General features: G+C 44.3%; 1 protein-coding gene across 6 annotated transcripts in view; it reads left to right on the top strand.

The window, feature by feature from the left end:
- The window catches only part of PKNOX2 (PBX/knotted 1 homeobox 2), a 438447-nt gene that overhangs the window by 360138 nt on the left and 57000 nt on the right, over positions 1 to 21309 (top strand). For all 6 annotated transcript variants that reach the window (XM_083713657.1, XM_083713654.1, XM_083713659.1 and 3 more), the window contains one exon: positions 5409 to 5597. In XM_083713657.1, coding sequence (XP_083569783.1) covers positions 5409 to 5597 — 189 coding nt within the window. The remainder of the gene's footprint in view (positions 1 to 5408; positions 5598 to 21309) is intronic.

Below are 21309 nucleotides of genomic sequence, written 5' to 3'. Positions count from 1 at the left end.
GCACACTTCACCGATGCCCATGGGGGTTGGGAGTAGAACCCCATGTGAAATAGTCGTCACTGGATTCCCATGTGAATGTTCTGGATTCCCATGTGAATGTTCTGGGGTGCCCATGAGCTAGTGATTCTTGGATCTGGCTCCAGAGAGGGCCTGTAGTCAGTGGTTTTCTTGGGGGGGGGGTGCCAGTACTGCATACCCTTACAGATTTTAATTTGTCCAGATTTTAATTTGTCTGATTTAATTTTACGATGTTTTTAAATTAATTGATGCCTGTTTTTATGTATGCAGTGTTATTTATATGATGTTAGCCGCTTTGAGCCCAGCTCTGGCCAGGGAGGGCATGGGGTGGGGTACAAATTATTATTATTATTATTATTATTATTATTATTATTATTATTATTATTTGCCCCCCAGAAAAAAGCCCTGCCCATAGTCATCATTTCCTGCTTTCTACCGAATCATGCATGTACACACATACAAGTGAATCACACACATGCATGCATGTGCATACGCTCACACGCTCTCCCCGTCCAAAATTCAAAATGGCAACTGTGCTATCATGGTTTCCATAGGAAAGGCCCAGTAAGCACTACTTCTCCTAAAGGTAAAGGGACCCCTGACCATTAGGTCCAGTCGTGGACGACTCTGGGGTTGCGGCGCTCATCTCGCTTTACTGGCCGAGGGAGCCGGCGTACAGCTTCCTGGTCATGTGGCCAGCATGACTAAGCCGCTCCTGGCAAACCAGAGCAGCACACGGAAACGCCGTTTACCTTCCCGCCGGAGCGGTACCTATTTATCTACTTGCACTTTGGCGTGCTTTCAAACTGCTAGGTTGGTAGGAGCAGGGACCAAGCAACAGGAGCTCACCCCGTCTCGGGGATTCAAACCGCCGACCTTCTGATCGGCAAGCCCTAGGCTCTGTGATTTAACCCACAGCGCCACCCTTATCTCTCTAGTACTCCTCCTACACCCTGCCAAAGGCATCCCAGTTCACCCCATCTGCGTCGATTTGCTCCTTCCTGTCATCTGTAAAAAATGAACAATGGCGTACAGAAGTGCTTCAGCAGTTCCAATTCAAGGGAGAAGCCCCATCCAAGCTGCAGCTGCAACCGACTCCCAGGAGTTTGGGGGGGGCAGTGTCATCACTTGATCTCAAGAATTCTCTAGAGTAGAACAGGGAACGAGAGGAATTTGCCCCCTATCTGATCCTGGGTTGCTATGCTTCTGATTAACCTTTTTTCTTTCTGTGTTTGTCAATTCCCCCATACACACACACACACACACACACACACACACATGTGCCCTTTCCTCCTGCCTCCCTTCTGTCTTTGTGATTCGATTTGGAACGCCTTCAGTGTGCAGTAGGAGAGAAAAACACCTCCTTATCTTCAGGTCATCCTCATCACTGCCCAGCTCTTTCACTGCTTCTTTCCCTGAGGGTAGACACCCGTTGGCAAAGAGCAAAAAGGGGGTGTCCCTGTTTGTGCTGGACTCCTTCCCTAATTGTACCATGGCAAGCTCCCTCGCAGACTAGAGGGCCATCCCAAGTTAATTTGCATAGTCATCTTACCCATGAGCAGCCTGTGACTAATAGTTTGTAAAGGTGGCCACTAAAATTAGCAAGTTGAAAAAGTGCTTTGAAATTTAAAGACTCTTTGTTACATAAAAAAGCAGATTTATTGCCCTGTGGTGAATAGCTGGGATTTTATATATTATTCAAGATTTTGAGTCGGGGCTGTAAAACGTACGGTCTCAGTTCCATGCATGGAATGTTTTATGTGTAAATTTTTTAACATTTATGGGGTATATTTTACTGAGGCCAAGGCTTTGCTCAAGGGAGAGCTTACAGGCATGTTTCCACTCTCCAGCCTTGTTAGGCAGAGTGGCCAGCTGAGAATAATCAGGGACGCTTTTGCATAGAACACTTACAGCTGGGTCCCAAAAGCACTCCGGGAGTGAGATGCTGAGTTTTGCAAATGGAGCTTCTGGTGCTTTTGGCCTGCTTAGATGACAGAAACATCCATTTTAAAAGATGGATGCAATACCTGGTTCAGATCAATGGGAAACCATGGTTGCCTGCCATACAAGGGAGCCATGAAAGAGCATGCTCTCCGCTCCCCTTCCCTTCTCTTTCGCACGCCAAACATCTTTGCTTCCAGTTTTAAACTGGAATTTAAGTGCAATTCCCCCAACATGTCCAAACTCGAGAAAGGAAGCATGGTTTGTTAAAGCTATAGTTTAGGAGCCAGCTGGAGTCAGAAACCGTGGTTTGATTCTGGCTTGCTCTTACTGACTATTGTTTAAACCAGGGATGACTGAACATGTAATCCTCCAGGAGGCTTTTGTGGTCCCCTGAGATTCTTCCAAAATTTATTTTGAAATTAGGAAGTTATAAATCACTTCCAGTATTTGTTGCCCTTCAAATGCCCCCCTTTTCCATTTTGATCCAGCTAAGTTATAAAAAAAATGTCCAGTGGCACCTTAAGGTAAAGGTAAAGGGACCCCTGACCATTAGGTCCAGTCGTGGCCGACTCTGGGGTTGCAGCGCTCGTCTTGCTTTACTGGCCGAGGGAGCCAGCGTACAGTTTCCAGGTCATGTGGCCAGCATGACTAAGCCGCTTCTGGCAAACCAGAGCAGCGCACGGAAATGCCGTTTACCTTCCCGCCGGAGCGGTACCTATTTATCTACTTGCATTTTCATGTGCTTTCGAACTGCTAGGTTGGCAGGAGCAGGGACCAAGCAACGGGAGCTCACCCCGTCATGGGGATTCGAACTGCCGACCTTCTGATCGGCAAGCCCTAGGCTCTGTGGTTTAACCCACAGCGCCACCCTCTGTGGCACCTTAGAGACCAACTAAGTTGGTTCTTGGTATAAGCTTTCGTATGTATGCACACTTCTTCAGATACCGATTTTTTATATTTATATATATATTTTGACTGTGTCAGACTAATACGGCTACCTACCTGCAGCTAAGTTATACTCAGAGTAGACCGTTTGACATTAATGAACCTAAGTTAGCCATGTAGATTAATTTCAGTAGGTCTACTGACTAGAACTAGCATTTGATACAGTCTATAGCCTTTTCAGTGACTGCACCTATGTTTGCAATCTACTGCTGAGAATGGATCAGATTGCTCCTATGCGCATCTTGGCTGCGCTCTATAGAGTGCCTTCAAGGAGTTGACTCAAACCAACCAAATTCAATCCTAACTGAGTTTCATTGGAAGCAGCATCTGTATTCTCAGAGACTTTCCAACTGTAGATAGGAAATAATGGTATGTTATTTTTATTTTTTTCTTTATTGAGTTTATATACCACCCTATACCTGGAAGTCTCAGGGCAGTTCACAAAACAAAATCAAAATATAAAACCACAAAATATATAATCAAAATAAAAACAACAACCCAATAACCCCCCCCCAAAAAAAAAACACTTTAAAAGGGCATTGGATGAATATGAATGAATATTATATAAGAAATATGTAACTTTGTGGTAGAAAGTAATGGATAGACAAAGTACAGTGAGATTAATTGGAAATCAGTTTTAAATTTCTTTTCTATAAATTTTATAATTGTGTTCAATTCCAGGAGTATATATGATGCTTTATATTAATCTTCTTATATCTTATAGTGTGGTGGTTTGTTTGATTTTTCTGTTATTTGTTTGTTTGAGTGTAACTTGTTTACTTGCATGTACGTCTGTTTTTCATAAACGTATTTATTTTAAATTTAAATAAATAAGGATGATTAGTATTAATAATATTCTTTGGTGGTTATCTTGCAGCCATAGAACTCCTTCACCCTGGAGAGTTGCCAAACACTAGACAACTTTTACAAGCACTGTTAGACATGTTCCCTCATGGTACCTTTTAGTGGACTAGTATTTTATGAATGAGAGAGTGTGCACCTTTGTTTCAAACACGTAATTCTAGCTTGTGAAGTTCACTGCCTTTCTAAGTGTGGCTGGGCTGCATTTCACCAAACCTAGAGTCACAAACATTAACTATCAGTGAGGAAGGGATATGCCAGAATTGTAAATCGCTATGGAAACTAGAAACTTTCTGCATACCTTACAGCAGGTATGGATAACCTGTGGCCGTTCAGATGTTGGGGTCCAACTCCCATCAGCCCTAGCCAGCATGACCAATGGTCAGAGATTATGGGAGCTGGAATCCAAAGGCATCTGGATGGCCACAGATTTCCCCACTCCTGGTTCACTGATTTCATCATTATCATCATCATCATCATCAAATAACAATAACAACAACAACAACAACAACAACAACAACAACAACAACAATAATAACAATAATAATAATAATAATAATAATAATAATAATAATAATAATAATAAATTTTAAAAAAATTATATCCCACCCAACTGGCTGGGTTGCCCCAGCCATTCTGGGCAGCTTCCAACACATATAAAAACATAATAAAACATCAAACATTAATAGTAGCAATCTGATTCAATACAAAAAAAAGCTCACAATATCTTTAAAAGAAACAACTTATAGCAAATAAAGCAACATTCAGCAATCCATCTAAAAATACAGTCATACCTTGGCTCCCGAACGACCGAAAATCAGAAGTGAGTGTTCTGGTTTTCAAACTTTTTTTGAAAGCTGAACGTCCAGCGTGGCTTCCCCTGTTGTTTCCGGCGCACCTGCGCAATTGGGAACCAATTGGAAGCCGCGCCTTGGTTTTCAAACTTTTCGGAAGTCCAACGGACTTCAAGAACGGATTCCATTCGACTTCTAAGGTCCGTCTGTAACAGTAAACAGTAAAATTAAATATCAGCAAGCAATAATTAAACAGTTTACTACTATCAATTACAATAAAGAATTACTAAACAGTAAAAGCAACGGCAAGTCACAATGCATAAAATACCACAAAACATAAAAAGCCAGGAAACACAACTTATAAAATTATTTTTAAATCCTTGTTAGTATATGTTTAGGTCACTAATAGGGCTGCCACTGGGTTAAATAAACATTGGTAAATAACCAAGAGTTTTATTTAGTTCAATTTGCCTATGAAAAAAGATAGTTCTGAAGAAAATTATATACTTCGGTTTAAGATGATACACTGAGGTGCCTCAATAGGCCTCTTCATAAAAGATGCATTTTATCTTGCTCATGAGAGGGGGAACCTATTCTAAGATGGTCTTGTCTTTTGCAGTTTCTATCAGTACTTGTGTTGTAGAAATAAATAAATTCCATTTGCTAGGCAATTAATCAGGCAGGAGGCTTGTTAATCCATAAGAATATTCCAACTGTTTAATGCACCCAATGAATGTATACATTTTGGCAACCCTGGTTGCTATGCTTATCTTTTGAATGTGATGGTGAATGCTTTCTATCGTTGGACTGACCCTCTGCTCTCTTCGGTTTCTTCTTCATCCCCAGATGGTGAAAGCCATTCAGGTCCTGAGAATTCACCTCCTGGAGCTGGAGAAAGTGAATGAATTGTGCAAGGACTTTTGTAACCGTTACATCACCTGCCTCAAAACTAAGATGCACAGCGACAACCTACTCAGGAATGACCTCGGGGGGCCTTATTCCCCAAACCAGGCCTCCATAAACCTACACACACAGGTAATAGTTGAAAAATGTTCAATGTAACACGACTCCTTAAAGAATTTCAGGGTTTCTTCAAGCTGTTTCGTATTTTCTAGTGTAGAAAAGTTAGCATTTATTTCATTTTTTCTTTTCTTTTGTGGACGGCAAAAGATCTTACAGAAACGTGGATATTTCCAGGCATCAGAGAGATGAAGCAATGGTATTTAAAACTCTGCACCAGCGTGAGCCAAATCCTGCTTTAAGAAAAACTGATTTATGCAACCTGTATAAATAGCATTCCCTGGTCTGAGCAGTGTTTTTGGGTAACTATGACTGAGGATTGATTCTGTTTCTGATAGTCAATGGAAGGGGCACTGAAGCGCTTTTCCCTGACCACAGGAAATCCTACTGAGTCCCTAGCCTTATCCCCAGCTTCTGAGACTTCACCCAGCCGCCTTCCGGCAGAACTTCCCAAACCAAAGTTACTTTAAAAGAGAAGGAGAAAAGCAGAGAATCTCAGAATTAACTATAACTGAGGTCAGCAGGTGTTAGTATCTGCTGGTAGAATGGATATTTCAGTAAAAGGACTGCAAAGTAGCTTCAGTTCTGGTGCCCCAAACAAATTCCTGGGCTCAGAATTTTTGAATTCTAATTTGGTGGGTTTGGGGGTTCTAGCAAAAAAAGGGGGAGAATTAGAACCCATGTTTGTCCATCTCTGCCCCATGGGGCTTGTGAACCTGGGATTTGGACTAGTAAATTGGAGGGGGCGATCTCTTACGATGTGACATTTCTGGTTGTATTCAGCTTAGATTCCATCAGCACACCAATTTTTCCATGTGCAATGGAATGTTCTTCCCCTATCCTCTCTCTGTGCATCCACTAAATATGTTCATGGGGTCTGCTAATCCTCCAGAACAGATTTGGGGATAGCTTGGGACATCCATGAAAGGGGGGGGGAAATTCCCTTGGACTAACGCTCATCCTTGAAAAAGATTAGTGCAACATGTCCCTTCATTTCAGCACTGTTATGTTTCAGTACGATTTTCCACAGTGTCAACATTATATTCCCTATTCTGCTTTGGCTGCTGTGGTTCTTAGAAGGTTTGTCTGTGCTTAGATAGCCCTGTTCAGAAGGAACGCTCTCTCACATGTTGAATTAACATGCAATCAGAGAACAAAGCTTCACCACCAACATTATGCACACCATGCAGATGTGTGCAGAGAGGAAATCTGGGCACATACGGCGTTGGTGTATTTAGGCATTCACTTGAACATGTGAACACTCAAAGTCTGGGCAGAGGTAGGCGGCTGCACACAAGCCCTGGTCGCTACATCCTGGAGCAGGTTACACCTCCCCTCAATCTTGGGTTTCCCCCCTGTCGAGTAGGAAACATCTGCAGGAATGTTTGCTGAAATGCAAGCAGTTGCATGGAAGGTTCTACCCGTGTTCAAGAGAACACAAGTTGGAAGATATCTTGCAGATCTATCCTACTGAATGCCAAGATAGCCAGTAACTGAGCATGCACAGGGATGTTGGGGGAAGTGTTTGTGTGTACGCCCCTGCCATCCTGCCCACAGATACAGAGTGCACGCATTCAGGAAAATGCACTGGTGTCAGGGGGAGAAAGCTGATGTGCATGGGATTGAAGCTAAGTTAATCAACAGAGCCTGGCTCCTCACTCATATGTTGTTTTGACATGTGAGCAATGCTTTTTTCTTTAAAAAAAAAGATGTTTAGGGGTACTCTCATTTTCCTACCCATATTAAAACACTGCCCCTCAATGAGACCAAACTTAGATGCACAAAATGTTTAGGGGTGTGCGTACCCCTGTATACCCCCCAAAAAAGCACTGTGTGTGAGCACTTCTAAACAGGACTTCCCTGTACTAGATGTTGTTGCTGGCATCTGTCTCGAGAGGCAATGGAGTGCGCCTCTGAAGGTGAAGTCAAGTCACCGCGGAATCACAGCGCCTGCTGGGGCTGCAGAAATTGGTCATTCATAACTATTGCCTCCTGCATTTATTTTAATTTTAATTTTATTTCTTTGCTGCATTAGCAGCACCAAAGCAGCGTCTCTGGGGCACAAGCCTGGGCAGTGTCTCTGGAGGTCCTGGGTTCCCCAGATGATAAGAACTCACCCCCCCCCCCCGGCCTTGCTGATGTGGTCCAAAGGAAAACAGAGCAATATGCTTGGCACCAGCTTGGCTGCAGGAGTTGCCAGAAGGAGGTGTACAAGACACCATCCAACTGTCTTAGGGACTCCAGTCTGGATTTGTGTAGGGTTTGCTCCTTAGCCTTTTCTCCTGAATATGTCCTGCAAGGCAGCAGATACGGTTTTTTCCTAGGGGTTTACTCCCAAGCTCTTTCTCAGGAATCAGTATAGCCCCAAGGCAGAGGAGGTTTAGAATCAGAGTTTCCTTCTCCTAATTAGGCTACTTCCCAGGTTGATCTCGCTTTACTGGCCAAGGGAGCCGGCGTACAGCTTCCAGGTCATGTGGCCAGCATGACTAAGCTGCTTCTGCCGAACCAGAGCAGCACACAGAAACGCCATTTACCTTCCCGCCAGAGCGGTACCTATTTATCTACTTGCACTTTGACGTGCTTTCGAAATGCTAGGTTGGCAGGAGCAGGGACCGAGCAACGGGAGCTCACCCCGTCGTGGGGATTCAAACCACCGACCTTCTGATCGGCAAGTCCTAGACTCTGTGATTTAACCCACAGCACCACCTGTGTCCCAGCATAATAATCTGTACTGCAGCACTTTTAGCAGAATTTTAGCTGAACATGGGAATTAATTTATATCAGGTCAGATCATACCTGAAGTCTTTCCCACCACCTGCTGTCTGATGCTTTCAAAGAACAACAACAGAAGCTTGAACCCAGGGCCTTCTGCAACTGAAGCACTTGCTCTGATGGTCCCTCCACAAATATAATCCTGATATTCTAGGTATCACCTGAATGTTCTCATTATGAAAGCTCGAACTCACCTCTCTGCTCCTGAGTACCGTTTACTCCGATGCTTTTATAAGTCTACCCATGAATGCTGCCTTATTTCTGACTTGCTTACAAGTATGGTTAATGAGGCATGTAATGTGGGGAACAGCCCTTTTTAATTCAAATCATCGCTCCCAGAAATGCAGTAGCTTAATTTGAATGATCTGGTGGATATGCAGTTACCTGTCCTTGTATTCAGTCCTAAAGAGGAGCACTATTGAATGTCTATCATTATTTTTGCATTATAATTTTGGGTCTCTTCCTTCTATACCAGAAGTAGTACTCCCTCCCCACCCACCCCCTCACCCCGGCAAGGAGGACCACATTCTCTTGGGGTAGCGCGGGTGGCGCTGTGGGTTAAACCACAGAGCCTAGTACTTGCCGATCAGAAGGTCGGCGGTTTGAATCCCCATGACGGGGTGAGCTCCCATTGCTCAGTCCCTGCTCCTGCCAACCTAGCAGTTCGAAAGCACGTCAAAGTGCAAGTAGATAAATAGGTACCACTCCGGCAGGAAGGTAAACGGCATTTCCGTGCGCTGCTCTGGTTTGCCAGAAGTGGCTTAGTCATGCTGGCCACATGACCTGGAAGCTGTACGCCGGCTCCCTCGGCCAATAAAGCAAGATGAGTGCTGCAACCCCAGAGTCGGTCACGACTGGACCTAATGGTCAGGGGCCCCTTTACCTTTACCTTTACCTTTACATGCCAGCAGTAGAGATTTTGAAGAATTGCCTTGCATTTCCATTGGACGTGTGAGCTGAAATTGACACCATTTGCACATTTGTCTGAGGTCAAGAGGGCATATTGCACAAGCAAATCTTCACAGTGTTCTCTGTAGTTGGGTTATTATAGTCCTCAAAGACTACACATATAATTATTTTATTTTCTGCATTGTTTTTGACGCTTCCCTTCCATTTACATTTATTGAAATCAATCGCATTATTTATTATATTAGTTTGGTTATAGCAGATAGTGAGACAAATGACGTAGACTTTGACAGAAGCCAAACTGCAGCAGAACTGAAACAGTGCTGATTGCAATGATCTCTGGATGATAAGTGTTGCCTCCTAACACCCCTAGCCAGCAGTAAGTAGAGCAGTGGCAATTTGGGACAGTGTCCAAAGTGGCTGGGGGAATTTCTCTCTCTTTCTTTCTGCCAACTCCCCTCTCTTTCTCTTTCTGACACCCCCTTCCCTCTTTCCCCTTCCTCCGCACATAGCTGGGGAGGGAAACATTGCTATTACCAGAGGTCTGCTGAGTCTTTGAAATTAGCCTGAGGGTTGCATGCTCTAGGAATTTGGCCTCTCCCTTACTAGAAAACGTAAGGGGTGCTATTTATATGTGTCCAAATATATCAGCATGGGGACATGCACAATGCAATTTGCAGTGGCATCTGTTTACAAATGTTGGGGGTGCAAAGACTATCATATTTGGTCAACAGGGTTCACAGTGCAATTCTGTACATGTTTACCGAGTGCTAAGTCCTATTGTGTTTCATTGTGTTCCAAGGTGTTTCTTTGAACCGCAACCTCGTCTGCTGCACAAAAAACCACACTCAAATGCCCTTTGCATAGGCTTTGGTGCGTCTTTGCAAAATCCTACTGTATATGCTCACCTTTAAAAAGTGTCTTATGTTTTGTTTTGGTTTTTTTAAGGCATGTACATAGGGGTGGGGGAGAAATTACATTATTTCCATAAAAATTCAGAAACAATATGTGAACCGGAATGCAGCCAGCCTTCAAAATCCACACCTCTGAATTTTGCAATGCAGTTCTCCAGCCAAGCAGTGTGTACAAAATGCATTTACTGGGATAATGTGTGCATTACATTGCATATGGTATTAAAATTAACATAAAATGCAATATGCTAGGAGAAAATAGTTTGCAAACTGTGTATATAGGATGAAATTTCATACAAAAATAAGATTATTAGGAGAAATTTGCACTAAAATGCTAGCAGATTTTCACGAGGAGATATATATGTGTGTGTCAGTGCATAGAAATGTGAACATCTAAGATTGGTAAGATGAGAAACTGAGAAACCCAAAATTGACATGTTCATGCATCCCTATGTGCGAGTTTCTTTGCACACATCAGCCCAGTTGACTTTGGATCAGACCCTGTAAACACAGTTCTCCGTCGTAAAATTCCATAGGTTCTAATGAGATCCAGTCTCCAGCTTTGGCCAGTCATGGAGAGCAATCACACAGCTTGCTGGAAGGGTGCTGAGCTTGCTGCAATGTGGTATTGCTGCTTGTCTAAGAATCATAGAATTGTAGGCCAACACCCTGCAATGCAGGAATCACCGACGGATACTTCTCTGAAAGATGCACTAAACAGCAACAGCAACATTGCCTTTATATTCTCCTGAAAGAGGTCAGGGCAGTTGGAATAGGAAGAGCAAGAGTAGTAGTAATGTCAAAGCTTTGGGAAAGCTATTTCTCCCCCGGTTGCAGCAAGAGCAGAGAAAACAAGGTACAGTCCTTATTTAATGGGTTTTCTTCAATCCTAATAAAAGGTAAAGGTAAAGGTACCCCTGCCCGTACGGGCCAGTCTTGACAGACTCTGGGGTTGTGCGCCCATCTCACTTAAGAGGCCAGGGGCCAGCGCTGTCCGGAGACACTTCCGGGTCACGTGGCCAGCGTGACATCGCTGCTCTGGCGAGCCAGAGCCGCACACGGAAACACCGTTTACCTTCCCGCTGGTAAGCGGTCCCTATTTATCTACTTGCACCCGGAGGTGCTTTCGAACTGCTAGGTTGGCAGGCGCTGGGACCAAGCAGCGGGAGCGCACCCCGCCGCAGGGATTCGAACCGCCGACCTTTCGATCGGCAAGTCCTAGGCGCTGAGGCTTTAACCCATAGAGCCACCTGCGTCCCTCAATCCTAATAGTGAGAGACAAAAGAAAGCAACAAGCCTTAACAATGGCGTTGCTCCAAACTGGGCTCCTCTGCCTCCTTCCCAGCAACAGCATCTTCCCTTATGGTGGCCACTCATGGTCCCTCAAATGTCTTTGAGTCCTTTGTTCCTGTATTCTTAGCAAATGCCATGTCCTGGGAGAAGGGGGATCAGAAATACTTTCCAGTGACAACGTAGTTGACTGAGTTGAGGAGATTATAGTAGGTCATGGTAGAAGTGAGAGCCAGACAAATATGATGGTTTCTTGGGCACTGCACTACATCAGGTCTTAGGAACATAGCAGGTCATCGGAAGCTGCTTTACACCAATTCAGCCTAATGGTCCACCTAGCTCAATATTGTCTACACTGGTTGGCAGTTGATGTCTAGGGTTTCAGGCAGGGGACACTTCCACCCCCTCCTGGATTGAACCTGGGACCTTCTGCCGAGAGCTATGACATTTTGAATGTCCATGATGACAAAGTCCATCAGCAATATGAATATGACTGCGGCCTGTCTTGCCAGAGTGGTGCATGCTCTAGTTATCTCCCACTTGGACTACTGCAATGTGCTCTACATGGGGCTACCTTTGAACGTGACGCCAAAACTGCAATTAATCCAGAATGCGGCAGCTAGACTGGTGACTGGGAGTGGCCGCCAGGACCATATAACACCAGTCCTGAAAGACCTACATTGGCTCCCAATATGTTTCCTAGCACAATTCAAAGTGTTGGTGCTGACTTTTAAAGCCCTAAACGGTCTCGGCCCAGTATATCTGAAGGAGCGTCTCCACCCCCATCATTCAGCCCAGACATTGAGGTCCAGCACTGAGGGCCTTCTGGCAGTTCCCTCGCTGCAAGAAGCCAAGTTACAGGGAACCAGGCAGAGGGCCTTCTCGGTAGTGGTGCCTGCCCTGTGGAACGCCCTCCCATAAGATGTCAAGGAAATATGTATTTATAAAAGACATCTGAAGGCAGCCCTGTTTAGGGAAGTTTTTAATATTTAATGCTGTATTGTTTTTAACACTCGATTGGGAGCCGCCCAGAGTGGCTGGGGAAACTCAGCCAGATTTGCATGGTATAAATAAATTATTATTATTATTATTATTATTATTATTATTATTATTATTATTATGGGCCCTTGCTCAAAATTTTTCTGCCCTTTCTATTGTCCATTCTCCAGTTAAGTCCCCTTCTTCTAAACAGGTTTTTGAGAGAAATAGCGAAGAACGCAGCAAAAAAAAAGGTCTTTGTTCCTCCTACTTCACATTGACGCAATGCCATTATCGTAATTTAGAAGTAATGTGGCTGAGGAAACAGACACTATGAAGTCTGTGCAAAAGGTGCACAAACAAAGCTTCTCCCAAATTCATATGGTGGTTGGTGGCACATTTGCACCTTGCGTGTGCATTTTAACACAAGATTGCCGAAGTGCATGTGTGTGGCACGTGGGGGAGCATGTTGAGGCAACATTTCGGAAATTCAAAAACCCAGGCTGCAAACCTGTGCACACTTACATGGGAGTAAGCCCATATGTGCACAGCGGGTCTTACTTCTCAGTAAACATGCATAGGATCAAGCTGTAAAGTTGCCGTCCTTTTTTATTTTATTCTTATATTTGCTGCTGCAGTGGGTGTACTCCTAGACTATTATGTGCAAGATCACAGCATAAAGCTACTTTCTCCCACACTTGGCAAAAACAAAGCTGCTTTTAAAAATCTTTTTAAAGAAAAGAAAAGTTTTACTGCAGTAAAAAAAAAAAAAGCGCTTCATTTTCCTGCGGTTTTTGAAAAATAAAAAAAATCTAAACATACCTGTGCATTCCAAAGCAGAAAATTTGCTTTTCAGCGTTTCAACTCTCAGCCCTGGAGATACGAATAAATCTCTGTTACGTGTTACTGGCAAGAAAAAAAACTGCTTCAGGAGCAGAAAAAACACACAACAAACTTTCCTTTCTACCCCTTATGTTCCTCTTGGAAAAAAATACAGCACAGCGAGAAAACAGTTTGGAGAGATGAATATGCTTTTTAAAGCACATGTAGTAGCACTTCATGAATATCCCATTGTTTTCCTTTCTTGCTTACATCCAGCAATCTATCTATCGAGTCCCATTTGTAAATGGAGCTATCCCAAAGTACAGTATCGCTCATTTCTCTCCAGGAGAAAACTCTGCAAACTGAAGCACTTATGTAGTCCAGTCTCAATGCCAGACTCATAAGATGGGTCATCCCCTCGCTCCAGCACTGGGATCTGCCCAAACTTGCTGTATAGAGTGTAAGAGCAGCACCAAATAAATAGCTTTGGGGGGATATGGCAATGGTGTGAGCCACAAACTTCAAAATTTAGACTTTGAATAGGGCACCAATGTCACAATTTGCAGCCTTATTTTCTTTCTTTGTAAAAACTTGGTGGACAGAAGCAAAAACGTGTTGAGTTGTGTTGCAAGTAAATACATGTCAGTTAAATAATTTGCAATATACAGTGGTACCTCGGGTTAAGTACTTAATTCGTTTCCAGAGGTCCGTACTTAACCTGAAACAATTCTTAACCTGAAGCACCACTTTAGCTAATGAGGCCTCCTGCTGCTGCTGCTGCTGCTGCCACTGCGCCTCCAGAGCACGATTTCTGTTCTCATCCTGAAGCAAAGTTCTTAACCTGAAGCACTACTTCTGGGTTAGCGGAGTGGGAGTGTGTAACCTGAAGCGTATGTAACCCGAGGTACCACTGTATATATTTTGTCGCAGTGGCGTAGCGTGGGGGGTGCAGGGGGGCGGTCGCACCGGGCGCAACATCTGGGGGTTAGGGTTAGGGGGCGCAAATCCACGTGTTAGGGGGTGCAAATTACTTGCCTTGCCCCGGGTGCTGACAACCCACGCTACGCCACTGTTTTATCGGGTTGAGTTTGAGGTAGATAGAGTGTTAGACCAGAACCAATCAAACTCAGATTAAATTTTTTCCCTGATCAAAAGCTTATCTTAGGGCAGTCGCACTCTCTCAAAATCAACCTGGCCTTCCTTACAGGTTGTGAGGCTAAAACCAGGAGGAAGCAGGGTGGAAGACATCTACATGCTCTGCCCTGAACTCCTTGGATTTGGAGCAGAATAAAAATGGGTGTTTTGGGAGGAGGGATAAAACCCTCTATTTACGTTCCAGAGCTGTACGTGGGCACTGAGGCTCCTCTTCGGTGTGCCCTGGTTCAAGTTAAGGACCAAACCAGACATGATATTAGTTGGAGTTGTGGTAGGTTAAAGCCCCACACAGTACAGCATGAGACTCAGGGTCGGGTCATGGATTTGAGTGCCATGTTGGGCCCAAAGATTCCCACAAAGCAGAGGGTTGGACTAGATGACCATCGTAGTCCCTTCCAACTCTACAGTCCTACCTCCAGAGCCCCAGTCGGTGTACCAGATTTTTTCAAAGGGACGCAATGGCAAATTATGTGACAAATGTCATTGATTAGTTTGGCTCTAAGCAGGGCTAGATTTAGGTTTGATGAGGCCCTAAGCTACTGAAGGTAATGGGACCCTTTATATGTCCAGCTGTCCTTTGTCAATAACAAATTGTCGCTGCTTTTGAGTTGAATATATGCTATATGGTAATTTATGGACCTAGTCGGTATCTAAAGCCATTTGCACGTAACAAATAGGAGCCTACACAACAGAAAACACTGTTGCTGTATATAAGTTTTATTTTATTCGTTTTTATCTTATATTTTGGAATTATACATCCAGGTGTTTTTTTCCTTTAATTTTTTGGGGGGTTCCCAAGAGAGTGCGGCCCTAAGCTATAGCTTGCTTAGCTTATACATAAATCCAGCACTGCCTCTAAGCCAGGGGTCAGCATACTTTTTCAGCAGGGGGCTGGCCCAGTGTCCCTCAGACCTTGTGGGGGGGCCGCACTATATTTTTTTGGGGGGGAATGAATTCCTAGGCTCCACAAATAACCCAGAGATGCATTTTAAATAAAAGGAAACATTCTACTCATGGAAAAACACACTGACTCCCAGACTGTTCATGGGCTGGATTTAGAAGGTGATTGGGCCGTATCCGGCCCCCGGACCTTAGTTTGCCTACCCATGCTCTAAGCCAGCGGTTCTCAACCTGTGGGTCCCCAGATGTTGTTGGACTACAACTCCCATCATCCCTAGCTAGCAAAGCCAGAGCTCAGAGATGATGGGAGTTGTAGTCCAACAACATCTGGGGACCCACAGGTTGAGAACCGCTGCTCTAAGCCTTCTAGTTATATGGACCAAACTGTCCATGAGTCGGAGGCCTCTTCAGGCGAAGAAGACTCCAAAACAGAAGGGAAGGGGCACGCAAGTCGCACCTCAGAAGCATTACTTACCTGAGGAGTCTGTGCCCCGCTGCCCCCAGCAAGAAGATGTGGCACTTTCACCCTCGGTCTTGGAAGGCTCCATGCAGGACTCTGTTCGACCAGATACTCCCCCTGCTCAGTTTCAGTAAGAGACTAATGAAGAGGGATGGGCCCCTGTGACGTTAACATATGAGAGTGCTAGAGGTGAAATAGTTAAACAAGTTACCCAATCAGAACCCAGGGGGTGGAGTCAGAGGGACTATAAAACCAGCTCTGGGAGGGCTGAAGGGAGAAGTTCGTTGGGAGTTGGGTGGTTGGTTGGTGTGGGAGTGAATTGGGATAGAGTTTGTGGGTAGGTTGAGTTAGTGTAGCAAAATAAGCTGAGTCAGGAACAGTTAGGGGCTAGACAGACACGTAAATATCTGAGAGGTGGTTTAGTGAGTGAGAGCAGGTAGTGGAAGTTATAGGTCTGGATAGGCAACCCATGATTGTGATGGACCGATACCGTTTATGAAACCACCCGCTTGTTAAGCTGCAATAAATAAACAGAAGTTTATGTTCCAATTTAACCCTGACTGGATTGTACCCTGACCTGATTGTACCAGGTAGGGCCTGGGTGGTGGCAGCGAGAAATAAAGTGGTGGCACAGGGATCAATAGACAGTGAAACGTCCAGGGACCCTATTTGATGGCCACAGCCCCTTTAATCAAAGCAAACATCTATATGTTCAGGTGCATCTCACAAGCAGGAGGCAGCCCCTGTGCTGCTGCTATATAGGTCTGAGGCTCAGTGTGTTTTCTGCTGGAGAGCAAAGCAGCTTTGTGGTTTGAGAGCGCAGCCTGGTCCCCTGAATTCAGCCTGCTCTATCCTACACCCAGCATTGCCTCAACCTGCCTGGTACCCAGCCTGAGTTCCGCCTCGCCTTGGCACAGAGCGCGACACAAACACTCATTTGCCTTTGCCAGGTGATGATGTCTGTCTGTGGAGTATTATTTCAGAGATGCTCGATGGAGCTTAGGGCATCTAAGGTGATAATCTAAAATCCATCTTTCTCTGCAGCACAGATCCATACGGCATGAAGGCAACAGTGTCCAAATGCCAAAGTGTTTCTGGCAAGAGAAAAAGGAGAGGCGATGATATTTTTTAAAAAGTTTATTTCCCATTTAGATATACTGAAATATCTAAATCACTTAATCATTGATCTAAAAACAAAACAAGAAAAAATACCCCGCCACCGCAGCCTGTCTGTGTTTTCAAATATTCTCTAGGAATGGACTTAATATTCCTTCACTGTTTTATTGTAGTTTCCCTTATGATCAAAATTAGCAAGAAACTTGCATAAAGGAGAACAATAATTGCTCAACGAGCATCTCGTTTGTAATTTATTAGTTTCTATTATTGCGAGTCGCCATGGCAACGCCTCGCATCCAGGGCGATGAGAGAGATGTTAGATATGAGCTGACAAGGCTCCAAGTCCCAGCAAATGGAGATGCACATTTTTATCAGTAATTTTCATGAAAATAATATGTGAGGAGTTAATGAGATGGAAAGCCGTCCTGTGGCTATTGTGAATTTTTTTTTAAGTGTTGATCTAATTAGAATGCATCGGTCAGGAAAAGTAATGAGGATTTAGCGCCTCACAAAGATGTGAGGATCATATCAGAAAATTAGCACAAGTCTTTGGAAATAATCGGGTCCTTGGAGAGGCGCTGAACAAACCCCCCTCATCCCCGCTCCCTTTTTCCTCAACCTGACATTTTTACAAGGAATTCTACCATCAAGGAATGGTTTAGCTCTTCTTCCCTTGCAAGGCTGCTAGGATGCACATTCCACTATCTGCTGGGGGAGAAGTTCACGCGTTTCCATTAAAATTAGTTTTTAAAGCATCGACTTATGCAAAGGTGATGTGTTGTTGGAGTTTGAGAGGGGGCATCATCCTCCATCTAATCAAGGTACAAGCAATGGAGCATCTTCTCTACATGGCATTTAATGGAGGCAGGCAAAACAGGACTGTAAACTCAGCAACCCAAGCTGAGATTGGGGTAGCCTTGTGTCCTACTTTGCAGAGGACAGTTCTCTGTTCGATAGGCTGTCTTCCCTAATACTGCTTTAGAGATAAAGCAGCCTAAGAAGGGAGAGCAAAGGGACGCGGGTGGCGCTGTGGGTTAAACCACAGAGCCCTAGGACTTGCCGATCAGAAGGTCGGCGGTTCGAATCCCCGCGACGGGGTGAGCTCCCGTTGCTCGGTCCCTGCTCCTGCCAACCTAGCAGTTCGAAAGCACATCAAAGTGCAAGTAGATAAATAGGTACTGCTCCAGCGGGAAGGTAAACGGAGTTTCCATGTGCTGCTCTGGTTCACCAGAAGCAGCTTAGTCATGCTGGCCACATGACCCGGAAGCTGTACGCTGGCTCCCTCGGCCAATAGAGCGAGATGAGCGCCGCAACCCCAGAGTCAGCCACGACTGGACCTAATGCTCAGGGGTCCCTTTACCTTTACCTTTAAGAAGGGAGAGCAGGAGGGGCTGTTAGTAGTGAGCTCCTTAGCAGTAGTCTGAGCTGCCACACACTTCCCCTGGTCATGTCCCTTACTCTTATGAGATGCATTGTAGTTCTATTTTAAAATTATAATGTTGTATCCAGCTAAGTTCTACTCAGAGTATACCTACTGCAGTTAATGGACATAGGTTAGCATTGGGTCTGTTCATTTTGATTCCATCCAATCTAATACAGTGGTACCTCTGGATACGAATGGGATCCGTTCCGCAGCCCTGTTCGCATCCTGAAGTAAACATAAGATGCGACTGTATGTCTGCGAGTGCGCGGGTCGTGTTTTGCCGCTTCCGCGTGTGACATCATAACGCACTCCGTTACTTCCGGGTCACCACAGAGCGCAACCTGAAAATACTTAAGTTGAAGCTACTTCAACCTGAGGTATGACTGTGTGTACAACTTCTGCCCCCCCATCACCTCCACCACCAAGGTTACAGTTCCTGCACTTCCTAAAAGATGCATCAGAATTTTGGATTCCTAGGGCAGATGTTCAGGGTTCAAACGAGCTTTCTCACATTACCTTAAGCCTTATAAGCATATGCTGGCACTCCAAAGCTGCAACATGAGCCAAGGGAACAACTTGTCAAGTGCTATTTCCTCACACAGCAGGGGCCCTGCACATGTCGGAAAAGATTCCCAAAACATGGTGTGGAATTGCTTTCCAAGAGTGTTCATGCTTGCCTTTCTGTACAGCGGTCATTATTGGGATAATGTGGGCCAAAGACACAAAGTTCAGAGCAGTCATTTGCCAAGACAGTAATGCCCATTTACACCGCAAAGAACTCATAACCCACCTACTTTCAGCAGCCAGAAACACCATAACCAGACACTGGAGAGACCTATCAGGAGTAAGCATGGACCAATGGTACTACATAGTATGGGAAACAGCCTTACTAGAAAAATTAACGAATAAACTGAAACTGACATGGGGACAAACAGAAGATGCCTTCACCCCGGTATGGCTCCCCTTTATGACATACACAGCCCAACAAGACAACGACAAAAATCCACCAACAGCATACAAATCAATATGGCTAACCTGATCCAAAACACCCACCCACCCCACTGACACAAAGACCACCACAGCCAACCACAAATGAATAACCACACCCTAGGTGAACCCCAGCCTCTCTCACCACCAAAGGAACACAAGGTGAACAGCAGAGAACCTGCACAAGCAACGCTGACACCAAACCCCGCATATATTAAGTATAATAGAAACATCTCCACCCAACCCCAACCCCACTCACCCCCCTCCACCTCTTTCCCCCTCTTCTTCCTAATGTCTCAACAAATGAAACTGATCTGTAAAAAATGTTACTTGGGGGAAAAAGAGACATTGCACATACTTTTGTAAACCAAGAAAATCTTTAATAAAAATACATTTTTTAAAAAAAAAGAGCAGTCATTTGCAACTCCTATTAGCCTTTGGTTCTAATGAGGGTGGATAACCTATCGGAGTCCTATCAGGGCTCAGCCTAGCCCCACCACAAGAGGACTTCATTTTCCTAAGTCAGGAGTTCAGTTTTTCACTACATTGGCCAGTTTAAGTGAACAGTGCACTGTGTATCTACTGATTGCCCTTGTGCTTTTAACAGCTGCATGACAGGAAGAAATTTAGCAGCTGAAGCTTTCCCTTTACCATTCATCTCAAGACCAGGAGAAATGTTTTACCTGCTGAATTTTTAGCTTGCCCTGTAGTTTTTTAATGACCCAAGAGTCCCGCTGGACAAAAAAGCTAGTAACTCTTTTATAGATTATGCTTAGTTCTGAGTTTAATCGAAATTATGACTCCTGTCATTATTTCCATGCAAATTATTTTTATTTATTTATTTTGGCTCAACACCAGATGCAGGACCTCCACTCCCAGTCCAAGGGAAAGGGGCTTGCTGATAGTAGTTGGTGAACTCCTATGAACTTTGTACATCAGGTATGGATAAGAGAAGCATCCTCTCCAATTCGCTCTTAAGATTGCTACAAGCTACACTTTTGATGCCCATCAATTTTCTTTTCATTATATTTTTTTCCCTGCCCCCTTCTTTCTTCCTGGATTTTTTTTTTCTTTTTTTTCATTTTTTTCTTCTTCTTCTTCTTTTTTTCTGGTGAAATCAAAAGCCTGCTCATTTTATGACATTTCACTGGGCCCTAATAAAGATTAGGGCCCATTACAGCTGATTTGAAACAGAATGAAAAATTGCTTTTGCCAACATTTCTTTTGGGAAGGGCAGAAACTTGTAAAACTATAATAGTCTGTAATACTAATTCCCCAGTGAGCTGACTTCACTTGGGTTTCCTAGGTATTAACAGAAATTATCCTTTGACTAGCCTCCCCTCCTTATTCCATCAACATATGCCAGTTGGGTGCTAACCTGTGGCCTTCCAGATTTCCTGGACTACATTTCCCATCATTCCTTGACCCCTGGCCATGCTGGCTACGGAGTTGTTGAGAGAGGGAATCCATCAATGTTTGGAGGGCCACTGGCTCCCCATCCCTGCTTTATAAAGTCAGCTTGAAAATACTGGGAGGAATAAGGAAGGAACGAATAAATACCTGGACAGTCCATGCAAATTCAAGCCAGAAAGACTACAGGAAGTTTGCACAAAGATGCTGGTGGATTTAACAGTACCACTGACTATTATATTTGCTAGCCCAGTGAAGGCAATAAACCCCACCGCTTTTAATGAAGATGAATTGCAACCCATATTACTTATTGAGTTTAAAAGCCAGTTTAGTTTAGTCCAACAACTGCTGTGTTTGAAACTCAGGGCACAGATGATGGGGAGAAGGAGGGGATATGAAGACCCTGGTGGAGTTGTTGGCACCCGTTATAAACATATTTATTCACTCACTGAGGCTTTCAGCTAAATGGTTATTGTTGGAGATGAGCCCTGCCCTTGCTGAACGTGCTGCTGTTGTTCTTTAAAGGTCATATTCATTTTATAGATAATGAGGTTTTATTATGTTTTGTGAGTTATGTTATGCCCCACCCTTGTATTG

The sequence above is a fragment of the Podarcis gaigeae genome (assembly GCF_964106915.1).
Source record: "Podarcis gaigeae genome assembly, chromosome: 15".
NCBI classification, from domain to species: Eukaryota; Metazoa; Chordata; class Lepidosauria; order Squamata; family Lacertidae; genus Podarcis; species Podarcis gaigeae.
This window is presented reverse-complemented; position numbering and strand designations above follow the sequence as displayed.